The sequence below is a fragment of the Conger conger genome, chromosome 8 (genome assembly GCF_963514075.1).
Source record: "Conger conger chromosome 8, fConCon1.1, whole genome shotgun sequence".
Taxonomy (NCBI): Eukaryota; Metazoa; Chordata; class Actinopteri; order Anguilliformes; family Congridae; genus Conger; species Conger conger.
Genome location: NC_083767.1, coordinates 38,551,949 through 38,565,143, shown reverse-complemented (window position 1 = coordinate 38,565,143; position 13,195 = coordinate 38,551,949). Strand labels below are relative to the sequence as shown.

The window sequence follows — 13,195 nt, the reverse complement described above, 5'->3', positions numbered from 1 at the left end:
TGGCAGGTTTCTAAAGAGTATGTACATGCATACTTCTACCAATACTGCAATTGTTTTACTTGAATCAGTATGGGACATATTGAAAGCTCCAGGAAATCTCAAACAAAAAAAATATGCGTGGGCCTTTGATGCTGGTCAAAAATAATTCCCAGCTCACCGATTCTCACACTGCTTTGCCTCGAGATCTTTGCTTGCTGTCCGACGTTACTTGGAAACACTGGACAAAAACCACCAAGTTTGTGACTATTGGTTTTTATTTCAGTAAACAAAGTAGGCAACGCCATTCCTCGAACATTGGAAATTTACTGGGACAACAAATCCAGGGCCTGCACACACAACGCATTGACAAGAATAACGTTCAATAATTAACTTCATGAAAGCTGCATTTTAACTTTACACACACACACAAAAAAACGTACACAAAAAGCAGGCATTCATTACATTCTAATAGAGGACTTCTAAGCATCACTTAACATTAATAGAAGGACTTCTCAGATGACGTGGATTCCACCCTTCCAGGACTTCCCTTCAGCCGTTAATAATACCGGTACAGGAACATATTGGTAAAAGCATATTGGTGAGTTCATTCACTGGTTTATTGGATTATAAACCTTTATTTATTCTGCATGAATCTGTTGATGTGTAACAAACAGCTACTTGAGTGCTTGTAATCAAGGAAGTGCTTATTATTGAACCTTATTCAATAGTGCAGCCCGGAGAGAATGCCTGACAGTAAATGAAGGACCCCGTGCTTGTGACGGGAAGGCCCCTGGCTTGGCGATGGCCTGAGGTGATAAATAAAGACGCCTCCCCCTCCCCACAGCCCGCCCCCCATGCCACTCTCCTCTGTCCTGGGGTCACTAACATGGGTGGTGGTCTGGCACTCGTTTTCTGCAAGAAAGAAAAAAAAAAAAGCACAGGAATGGATCAGAAACCCGCCATCTAATCTAGATTTAATTAGGTTAAACAAAATTGTTCTCTCCCTCTCCAACTCAGTGTGGTGAGTGTTCTGGCACAAAATGGCTGCCGTTGCATCACCCAGGCAGGGTACCATATATTTGTGGTGGTTGAGGCGAGATTGCCAAGTGTTCTATATTACTGATGATAATGTTCTCCAGAACTGCTTGGGAGTGCACTACAGAGCACACTAAAGCACACTACCTCACTGCAACATGCAGTCAAGCTGATTCCTCACAAACATCTTATCTGGAGTCTGAACCTTGTGAAGCAAGGTTGTGCATTCCCGTGTGCTTCGGCTACATTATGGTGAATAAAATGGAAATGGAAGGAAATAAAACCCAGGGTTTTGGGTTGAAGGGCCAGACATGAGGATCCCTGGTTTAAACGGAGGATGGGGCGTGTCCTACCTGGGCGCGGCCTTGATGATGTTGTCGACGCGCAGGATCATCTCCGCGGCCTCAGCGGCGCTCAGCAGCATCTGCCTCTTCACCTGGAAGCTCTCTGTGATGCCCAGCTCCACCATGTCCCCCACCACGCCCTGGCTCATGTCTGAGGGGAACGAGGAACAGGGCTCACAAAACAGGGTCTTCAACGCTACGCTAACGCATTCACTCACACACAGGGAGCAATGCGGACGCATTCACTCACACACAGGGAGCAATGCGGACGCATTCACTCACACACAGGGAGCAATGCGGACGCATTCACTCACACACAGGGAGCAATGCGGACGCATTCACTCACACACAGGGAGCAATGCGGACGCATTCACTCACACACAGGGAGCAATGCGGACGCATTCACTCACACACAGGGAGCAATGCGGACGCATTCACTCACACACAGGGAGCAATGCGGACGCATTCACTCACACACAGGGAGCAATGCGGACGCATTCACTCACACACAGGGAGCAATGCGGACGCATTCACTCACACACAGGGAGCAATGCGGACGCATTCACTCACACACAGGGAGCAATGCGGACGCATTCACTCACACAGGGAGCAATGCGGACGCATTCACTCACACACAGGGAGCAATGCGGACGCATTCACTCACACACAGGGAGCAATGCGGACGCATTCACTCACACACAGGGAGCAATGCGAACGCATTCACTCACACACAGGGAGCAATGCGAACGCATTCACTCACACACAGGGAGCAATGCGAACGCATTCACTCACACACAGGGAGCAATGCGGACGCATTCACTCACACACAGGGAGCAATGCGGACGCATTCACTCACACACAGGGAGCAATGCGGACGCATTCACTCACACACAGGGAGCAATGCGGACGCATTCACTCACACACAGGGAGCAATGCGGACGCATTCACTCACACACAGGGAGCAATGCGGACGCATTCACTCACACACAGGGAGCAATGCGGACGCATTCACTCACACACAGGGAGCAATGCGGACGCATTCACTCACACACAGGGAGCAATGCGGACGCATTCACTCACACACAGGGAGCAATGCGAACGCATTCACTCACACACAGGGAGCGTATGCGTGTTAAACCAAGTTTTTATTGTACTATGCGTAGATCTTGCCAATGTTATTTTAACTGTACTGTACAGTTGGCGAGGTCTCCCTTGGAAAATAAATCTGATTGGGACTCCATGGTTAGATAATGTAAAAAGTAAGAAAGTTCATCAGGACAACAATCCCCGGATTCCCACATGCCCTGATCCCCTGTGCCAGAGCGAGGCGGTCCCTGATGGAGGAGCGCAGAGGGCAGAGACGCAGGGGGGTTTAGGGGGTAGGTGTGGGGCACCCTGTACTCACTCAGGCCGAAGGTGCTCTTGTTCTCCATGTGTGCAGCTCTCAGTTGGGCCACCAGGTCTGCGCTGTCGTAGCCGGCGTTGTCTGCGATGATGGTGGGCAGCTGCAGAGAGAACGTCTGTGAGACACTAACGTTCGCCAACGTTCACCAAAGCACACTAACATTCACGAACGTCTACTCCAGGCTTGATATCAGGGTCTGTGAAGCCCCGATACAGAGACGCTCTCTCACCATGGCCAGGGCTTTGGCGAAGGACTCCATGGCCATGGCCTCTTTCCCCGGCGTCCTAATGGCCAGCTCTGTCACCGCCTTGGCCATCAGCATCTCAGAGCATCCTGGGAGAAACGGAGAGGGGAGGGAGGGTGGCAATGGTTAGAGCAGCCGTGGTCGTCATGGCGACAGCATAAGGCGTTAAAGGCAGGGTTAAGGGTTACGGTTAAGGGCAGGGTTGGGGATTGGAGGGGGGGTTCAGGGAAGCGTTATAACACGGTGCTCTGACTCACCTCCACCGTGGACGGTGCGTGTCTCCTTGATGGTCTGGGCGAGCACGCAGAGTGCGTCGTGCAGTGACCGCTCCGCCTCGTCCAGGATCTGCTGCGTCGCGCCACGCAGGACGATGGTGCAGGCCTCACCTGGGGGACACAGGGAATGAGCCACTTTATCCACCATCTGTCATCGAGGAGCTCTCCCGTCATCTAGAGCTCATCGAGGAGCTCTCCCGTCATCTAGAGCTCATCGAGGAGCTCTCCCGTCATCTAGAGCTCATCGAGGAGCTCTCCCGTCATCTAGAGCTCATCGAGGAGCTCTCCCGTCATCTAGAGCTCATCGAGGAGCTCTCCGTCATCTAGAGCTCATCGAGGAGCTCTCCGTCATCTAGAGCTCATTGTCATCAAGTGCTACCGGTCACCTATGACAAACTGTGATCTAGTGCAACTGGTCATCGAGTGTTACCTGCCATCTTGTGCACTCAAACTCTTCATAGCCCCAAGACCTCTCAAACCGAGCTTTAACAGCCGATATTCAACAACCGACAACATCAATCATTGCCATTACGTTATAAAGTGGTTATCAGCGAAGAAAGAATAACTGCTATACACTAGTCAATGAAGAGCTTAAGCTGGGGCAGGACCTCATGAATTAATCAGCTAAGTCCAGGCCCCGCAAGACTCCCCGTCTCACAGAAAGCCCATTAGTAAATTATCATCCCATGCAAGCCACATGGGAACGTCGACAGTCGGGAGAGAACGCAAATCATTTCTGAAGAGAAAATGGAAACGAGTCATTTCAGCGGTCTGCATTTTAAGGCCACTCATGTAATCATTTTCCACGGGCCCCCAAAAACACTTGACCGCCCTCAAATAAAAATGCGAGAACACTTTAAAAGCAGGGAATCCATAAACAGGAATATTTAACTTTATATTGCGTTGTGTATGTGTCTCAAGTACTGCTTCATGTATAATAACATAAAAATGAGAAATAAAGGCAAGAGTTTGTTTTGGCCACAGACTGCGACAGAGCTGAGATTAAGTAGAAGTCTGATTACATACGGAGGTCCTGACTTGAGTTTAGCCCCCTGCAGAGTGCCCAAGCTGTTTCAGAAACACACTGCTCTGGCCTGAACCAACGCCAGTGATTCATGTTTACCTCAATACCGAAGTAAGAAATTATCTGTATGAAAGAAGCTAATAAGTAATAAGCAGCACTGAGCTGTTACATGGCTGTGTGTGTGTGTTTGTATGTATGTATGTGTGTGTGTGTGCGTGCGTGCGTGCGTGCGTGCGTGCGTGCGTGCGTGCGTGCGTGCGTGCGTGCGTGCGTGCGTGCGTGCGTGCGTGCGTGCGTGCGTGCGTGCGTGCGTGCGTGCGTGCGTGCGTGCGTGCGTGCGTGCGTGCGTGCGTGCGTGCGTGCGTGCGTGCGTGCGTGCGTGCGTGCGTGCGTGCGTGCGTGCGTGCGTGCGTGCGTGCGTGCGTGCGTGCGTGCGTGCGTGCGTGCGTGCGTGCGTGCTCACTCACCCATCTCCACTCCAGAGAAGTGTATGAGTGTGTCCTCTCCGATCATCACCACCTCGATCAGCTTGCAGTGTCCCAGCTTCACCAGCTCAGGGTGGTCGAAGGTCGAGGTAATCTCTCCCCCTGGTGGGAAAGAGCTGCCATAGTGACTATCCACCCCACACCATCCAAGCTCTCTGATCCTGAGCCTCTAGAGACTGCCCCCTTCCACTCCACACCAACCAACCTCTCTGATCCTGAGCCTCTAGTAACTATCCCCTTCCATCCCCCACAAACCAACCTCTCTGATCCTGAACAGCCACAGTGACTGTCCTCCTCAACCCCTCCCAAATATACAGTGATGACTGCATGTTTAAATTATGCGTACTATCAGTGTTTCGATCAATCCATTTTCCAAATAATTAGCTTCCACAGGACCATATCCTCAATGTAAACAGACTGAAATAGCATATGCACATATGATCAGTGGTTCCCCTGAGAAGCTGGCTCAATACAAACATGCAGTAATAAAATGGTTAAGTGCATTAAATTCATAAGGGGAGGTAGAGTGATGTACCTGTGACCAGAGCCAGCCGCTCCACTCCCACAAAGTCAGCGTGCTCGATGGCCATCACTCCCGCTGCCGCAAAAAGCTGCTCCGGGTAGTTATAGATCAGCTGTCTGAGGGGCAGGGAGGAGACAGCGGTGAAGGCTTGTGATATCACAGGATGAGAACACATGAGGACACACACACACACACACACACACACACACACACACACAAGCACACCTGTGTGTAGCACAAAAGATGCGAGACATCACAGCTCTTAATCAAGTCCATCAGTTGGCTCCCCAGATTTCCGTATCAGAAACTTGAGTTAGACGTATGGCCATTGGCACGGGAGTTCTGCCACTCACAGGTACAGGTGAGTGATTGACAGCAGTTTTAAGGTGTGTTCCAGAGTGCTGCATTGGCCACACCTCAGTCCCTGCAATGACTGCTGGGTGATATTGTGACACGAGAGCCCAAACCCAGCGAGGATAACTCCGCAACACAACACAGCCCAGACCTGGGTCAACTACCTAATAGTTTTGGATTCAAATACTTTTCTGTGCTTGATTGACCTTGCCTGGCATGCAACTGAACCAATCGAGAGGACCAGAAGGCAGGGTTAACACTTGAGAGTACTTCAAGCTCAGTAAAGCGCAGAAAAGCAATTGAATCCAAAACAATGACGCGTTTGACCCCAGATTTGACCCAGGTCTGACCCAGGCTACCTGTTACGCTCCAACAGGGGTGTGAGTGAGAGTGAGAGTGAGTGAGTGAGTGAGTGAGTGAGTGAGTGAGTGAGTGAGTGAGTGAGTGAGTGAGTGAGTGAGTGAGTGAGTGAGTGAGTGAGTGAGTGAGTGAGTGAGTGAGTGAGTGAGTGAGTGAGTGAGTGAGTGAGTGAGTGAGTGAGTGAGTGAGTGAGAGAGAGAGAGAGAGAGAGAGAGAGAGAGAGAGAGAGAGAGAGAGAGAGAGAGAGAGAGAGAGAGAGAGAGAGAGAGAGAGAGAGAGAGAGAGAGAGAGAGTGAGTGAGTGAGTGAGTGAGTGAGTGAGTGAGTGAGTGTGTGTGTGTGTGTGTGTGTGTGTGTGTGTGTGTGTGTGTGTGTGTGTGTGTGTGTGTGTGTGAGAGAGTGTGAGTGAGAGAGAGAGTGCGTGTCAGCGGGGTTACCTGTTGATGAAGCAGTTGATGCCGTGCTCCAGAATCCTCTCCACCTTCTCCTTCATCTTCTCCTTCTCGGCCAGCTCGATCTCGGCCACCTTCGCTGTGGAGTCCACCCGCACGCGGGACCCGAAGACCTGAGAGGGGGAGAGAGAGGGGCTTGGGGTGACTCAACACTCCCACAATGCAGCGGGGCAGTACAGCTCTGAGATTGTGGAGTTTCACCACTGCTTAAAATCAGTTGAATGGCGGCTATAATACATATTTCGCACCTAACTTTTATTCCTAGAAAGATTTTAGTATCATTTTAGAATGATTTTAGCAACATTTATTGCAGAAATGCTGAAACTAAAAATTCTTCCATCTTAGGGGGAACGTGGGTCAGTTCCTCACCTTGATCTTATCGGTGTCCATGCCGGTGTTGGCGATAAGGATGTTGACATTCTCCAGTCTCTTGGGCTGGTTCACACCGATTTTCTTGTCCAGCAGAAAGCCTGTGACACAAGCAAACACGGCCAGTCAACACTAAATCCGACCGGTACCAACATCAATGCTAACAGGGCCCTCGCACCAATTCCATCGTGGCACTGGCAGGAGGTAAGAAAAGCGGTTGTGGTCCACAGGCGGTGAAGACGCCTGAAGCCCTCGTACCCTCGTCCAGGTAGGAGTCGGTCAGGCTGCCGCCCAGCTTCTTGATCACGTGGATGGCCTCCAGGTTCCCGGAGCCCCGGAGCCTCAGGACGGCCTGCACTGCCAGCCGGGAGAAGTGGTCCTTGTGGTGGGTGAGCAGCTTGGAGGACAGGGTGGTGCGGGCGATGTTTAGGAGGTCCTCCTGGAACTTCTCAGTGTCGTTCCTGAGGGAGGGACACGGGGGGGGGGATTAGCAGGCACGATTTCAGATTCACCATAGGGCCTGGGCTATACGCCGGTTGAGCAAGTCCACTGACACCTGTGGTGTTGTTTGTAATTACTACGATAAAAAGGAAAGTCCTCAACTATTCCAGTTTTACAGTTAGTTTCTCAAAGTTCCAGTTTTCGCTTGCAATTAAAAGTATTTTAGATCACGTTTCTGACAACCGGTCAGCTTTACAATGGTAAAGTATCTGCTAAATGTGTGCTAATGCTAACGGGGCAGGTATCCCGTGTGGGGTAAATAGAGGTCATTATCTATCGCTTCTCCATGCAATATACATCTCCTCGGGATGACGTCCTGACATCTGTTAGTCTACCCAGCCCAAGCAGCTGATTGGGAGCCAAGATGGCTCTACTGGGCTCTGATTTCACAGCTTCAATCTCACCAGTGTCTCACAAAGCAAAGCCTGTGCCTTCATCAGCGCTCTCGCTTGATGGCACTACAGACTGTGCTATTCATAGCAACCTGCACTTTAACGCATAAGGACCTCAGTCAACCTGCCTGCAAGTGCTTTTACCATCAAGCTTCAAGAGCGTTTCGTGCACAAAAGACATTTCCACTGGACTGCGCAATGTGTCCCCCTTGTGGACAGATGTATACCAAGCACGTATACTCTTGGCAAAATTAACCCTCACATCTGCAGCGAGGGAAATTGCCCGTTTGTGACATTACATTAGTAATTTGGCAGACGCTCTTTCTCAGAGCGACAAACAACAAAGTGAAAATCATAACCAGGGACAGGACGTTATGATTTGAAAGTGCGCTGAAAACTCCAGAGGGAGGTACGGTTCCGAGTGCTGGAGTGATTACATAGTTCAACTAGAACCCTTGTAGAATAATCAGATAAACTGACAACATACCAGGAATTTATTACAGCGTTGGCAACTATAAAAGTCTGTGGTTGGAGAATGAGCGAGAGCGCCCTGCTTACCCATGATCCACGGCGGCCTCCTTCAGGGCCTCGCGGGCAGCCTGTGTGGCCTTCCTCCACCCAGCGATGATGATCTGGGGGTGGATCTTCCTCGCAATGAGAAGCTCCGCCTCCTACAGACACACAACGCGCCAATCATCACAACGGACAGCAGTGACACCGCGGAACGAAGAACACGAATGAATACATACAGCATTACATAAAACCGGCAATACAGAATGTACACGTCTCTACACGTATCCCTCCTATCCCTGACACTGAATAAACTCACTCAGCAGTGCAGCAATGATAGAAACTAAATATAACAGTTCGGCACATTTCAGCTGCTGATGCTTTTAACCCAAAACGACTTACAAGTGCATAGGGTCTTCCACAAGTTAAGCATCACATCCATAAAAAGCAAAACGCACATGAACAGCTTTTCTAACCAAAAAGCAATAGTCATGAGTGCAGTAGTGGAGCAGATCTCCTCACCCTCAGGAGCTCAGCAGCCAGCACAGTGACGGAGGTGGTGCCGTCTCCCACTTCATCGTCCTGCACCTTGGACATGTCTGAGGGCCAGAGAGACGCGCGGTTAAAGCCCCGGGCCACGGGGAGTGACACAGGCACAGGCCCAGTCCGAAACAGCCTTCCAACTACGGTCCTTAAAATATACGTCAACCGAACATGCTGCCCATTCCCAACCTGAACATAGACCGTGTCCCAAACAGCAATGAGTACAGTGGATGAGGAAGCTACTAAGCGGGTGAAATTCTGTCTAAATGTAGTGTACTTAAAGGTACAATAGATAAGATTTGTGTTAAAACATTGTTACAAGACCATTGTAAACCCCTTCCTATCATTGCAAAAAAGCTCACTGACATGTTGACTCACCCTCTGCCTGTGTTTATAGTCCTTAAATTTGGGCTTCAAAAAATACAGTTGACAGCCTGACACTCCAAAACATTACTATAGTTTAGAATAATTCAAGTTCATTGGTTGAAAATTGGTTTTAATTTCTACAGCCAATGGCGTTTCAACATCAGCGCATTTACAGCAAAGGGGGAGGGGATAAACAGTGTTGTGGTTTGAAGGTGTTTGTTGCTGCTATTCCTCTCGGCCGTTAGGAGTTCGAAATTACCTATTGTACCTTCAAAATCCCTGCTGATATACGCATTTCCAGGATTTCATCAATGTCAAGGCGGTTTTTCCAAAACCTTGAAATCATTCACGACTTCCTGACTGAGCCACAAACACAAATGTTCTCGACATTTAGAGCGGTCTCCTGCTCTCGCCCTTGTTGCTGTAGACCTGGGCCAGCACGATTAAGATTCTCATTTTGCCGTTACTGCAAAATGCGGAATCGCTCATTTACTCCACCTTTAAACACGTAACCAATATGAGTAAATTCTGAAACATTAACTATGGAGGGTGTGACGGCGCTGAAGCAGAGCACTCACCGACCAGCACCTTGGCAGCGGGATTGTCCACTCCGATGGCCTTGAGGATCGTGGCTCCGTCATTGGTTACTGTAACTGAGCCTTCTCTGCCACCGCCCAATAGGATTTTGTCCTGTGGGCGAAAAATTCAGCGATAAATGCCGATGCGTAAATTGAGAGCAACAATAAGTGTGACACATTAATCCTGCAATAATTTTCACCCTCTCGTCTGCTTATTGGCAAACTCAGGGCCTTGCATTATGAGGCTAAGTGTGAGCGTACAGCGGTTTAAATGTGAAGCTCCTCATGGAGCCGGCTTGTAACACACACACACACACACACACACACACACACACACAAGACAGCACGCTGTAGACTCTCCACAAAGGAGAGCCATTAGCACCCAGGTAGCTGAACGACGCTTTACATCAATGACATTGAGTGTCATCGTTGCTCCTAATGTTCTGGAAGCGTCGAGTTTGACAAAGTGACACGCAACACAACCGGACCACAGCAGTAACTTGCGGTGCGTCTCACAAGCACATACCATTCCTTTGGGTCCCAGGGTGCTTTTCACAAGATCCCCGATGGCGATGGCCCCGATGAAGGAGGACTGAGGAGAGAAATCCCATCGCATGGTTTATTATGACGCTCTTCTATCAATACAACTCTGCTCTTAGCATTAAACTCACAGATACCATAGATACTTTAAAAACTTTTGGTTGATTCCATTTCAGCAGTACTTCACACAACACCTGTGTGTCCATGCCGAATAAGGAGCTGTAACTCCATATGCTGGCTGATGGGCTTGTCCCTTTTCCGGCCTTTTATTACCCTGCATTTACCATTAAAATAAACTGAGGAAATTTGAGTTACAGGCATCCCGCTCAAGCAAGCAACTATTCAGTTAGAGTAACAGTGAATATGGCAATATCAGCATAACAGTATCAGTCCACGTCTGTGAAAATGGAACCAGTGTTATAAGCATGATCACGTTGTTCCAACAGCCTGCCCATCAAATTGACTAAGCTGGCCTACCAGCTCAGCTATTTTCATCATCGGCTTGACCAGCATAAAAGCGGCATTGCCAAGCTTGGACAAGCATTAACCATCTTCAGTGGCAGGAAAAGGGAGAATTGCTGGGCTGAATGGCCTGTTATCCTTGACAGCTGTTGTGCCCAGCAAGGCCTGGACCTTTCTGAGGAAGTTCCACTAGAGCGGTCTTTATTCATTTCACCGTGTGGTTGTAATTGTGTCAGGTGACCCACCATACGAGCGGTCTCGGCCTTCTCCTCGTCAGCGCCATGTTTGAAGATATTCACGGGAGCCATTGAAAGGGATGCCTGGGGGACCATAGAGAGGGGTTATGGCAGCAGTCTGTCAAAGACATTTTATAAATATATATATATATATATACATATATACACACATCTCACACACACACACTCTAGAATTTATCTACACCTGTCCGTTTAACAATGTGATACTTGGACACGCATTATTTTAATGTCTGATACTATCACTAAGTTACTTGAACTATAACTCATACAGCTAACGAATAAAATAACTTAAGCTGTGGAAAATCTAGATTCAGGACGTAATTGTGGCTGAAGTTTTATCGGATTTTGTTTTTATTCAGGGACGTTCACTTTAGGAGTAGGTATGTGGCTATTACGGCCACTTAATGTGAAAAACACTAAAAAAGGCCTCTCCGTACCGTTGCGTTAACTTGGATGGCACAACATGTCCTGCCATCCCAAATCAGTGCGACGCTAAAATGTCCTTATACGGTTAAATTATTGTATTACGACTGCTGTAGCTACCCACAGCAATTGCAAACCCAGTCTATGGGCTAGTGACAGAAAAGCTTGGTAATCGGGTTAGCTAGCTAGTTACAAGAGGGCTCATGTCAGATGGTCATCCGAGAAGGCGGTCTTTACCCCATGTTGCACCTAGCTACGTTAGCTACTGCTTGGAAACCACTAGAAGCTTCTACCATGCGGCCTAACGTTACTACTTTCCAACAAAACATACAGCTTGAAGTTAGATATTTCAATACATACGGATGAAAGCCAACGTACCCAGAAGTGTGGTTGACTCACTGACGTACTTATCTACTAATAGTTTTGTTTGTCTGGAATTATTCAGATATCAGAAAGTATTTTCCATTGTCATCTCCAGCTATGATGCGCGAGCTAGCTAGCTAGCTAGCTAATTAGCTAGCCGGAAAGCGAATTGCACCGTTACCGATCGCAGATCTACCCCAGGCCAGCACGATAAGTATCACTCTCAGTCCATTCGAGCCTCAGAGATAGTCTAAAGTTAAATCAAACTATACAATCTAAGATAAATGAACGTCAAGCTTGCTATAAAATTATGGGAAACCGTTGCTAAAGACAGTTAGCATTACCTAGCTAACGTTACCGACCCATGTGCGTCCTTACTTCCATATTCAGAGATGCATGCTCCATTCAGTAACATGACAGGTTATCTAGCTCTGTGGTACTCATTAAAGACGACTGCATCAATTCAATTCGGTTTGAATCAACTTAACAGAAATGTATGTTCCTGAAATGTAGTCAGTCCCCATAAAGACAAGACACTTACCATGATTTTGCCGGTCTGTGCTGCTAGCAAGCTAGAGAGGCCGTACACAAAACACTTCTAACCGTCTGGGCAGAGGAATGGCGGCGGAGCCCGTGACGTAATGTTGCAGGGCCTCGCCTATCCCTTAAAGGCACAGTTTTCATTTGAAGTAAATTAATTTGTATAAAATAGACTCAATTTATTTTTCAACTTTAAAAAAAGATTTCCCACACCAAAAACGCAGCATAAAGTTTGCTTCGTATTTTTGTATATTTTATTTTTACATGGGAAAGACGTGAACTTCAAAATAGAATTTGAAAGCATGTGTCAAAGCTCTGTCTAATTGATGCTTCTCATTCACCCATTCATGCACACTCACACACCGATTGGGTGCCATGCAAGGAACCAACCAGCTTGTCAGGAGCAGTTGATTAGGCTAAGCTGGGGACAATACCACCTGGAGCAATATGGGGTTAAGGGCCATGCTCAAGGGCCCAAAGGTCTTCAGGTCCCAGTCGTGTACCTTAGCCATGAGGCTCCAGGCTGCCCTGTCCCCTTTCCACAACTTTATTATGCAACTCAAAGACTAACTCAACCCCCTTCCCAAAACTTTAGTCAAACCAAATCTCAAACCAATTTTGTTTTTCTACTTGCAGAATGTAAATTAGAGAAAAGGTCAACTAATGAATAGTATAAGAATATATTATATAAACATAAATGGCAGCTTCCTTTTTAGGACCTGTGTTCTAATTTCCTTCTAGCAAAAATAAAGCGATCCCTAAAAGCACTTAAAAAGGTTGATAAATTGAATTACTTTTAATACATGTTTGACTGTGATGCACACTGAAACAAATAAATCATTCCATAAATGTGAAAATAAAAATGGACAGGA

The 13,195-nt window shown here is 48.0% G+C and overlaps 1 protein-coding gene across 1 annotated transcript; it reads right to left on the bottom strand.

The window, feature by feature from the left end:
• Positions 1–236: 236 nt before the first annotated feature.
• On the bottom strand, positions 237–12,473 carry cct2 (chaperonin containing TCP1, subunit 2 (beta)). Its single transcript, XM_061252889.1, has 16 exons — positions 12,325–12,473; positions 10,986–11,060; positions 10,265–10,330; positions 9,739–9,850; positions 8,774–8,850; positions 8,300–8,412; positions 7,107–7,309; positions 6,849–6,949; positions 6,465–6,592; positions 5,327–5,430; positions 4,774–4,893; positions 3,265–3,393; positions 2,993–3,096; positions 2,764–2,863; positions 1,368–1,509; positions 237–891 (listed from the first exon to the last, which is right to left on the bottom strand). The coding sequence occupies exons 1-16, from the start codon at positions 12,325–12,327 to the stop codon at positions 861–863; spliced, it is 1,608 nt and encodes a 535-aa protein (XP_061108873.1). The 5' UTR covers positions 12,328–12,473; the 3' UTR covers positions 237–860.
• Positions 12,474–13,195: the final 722 nt, after the last annotated feature.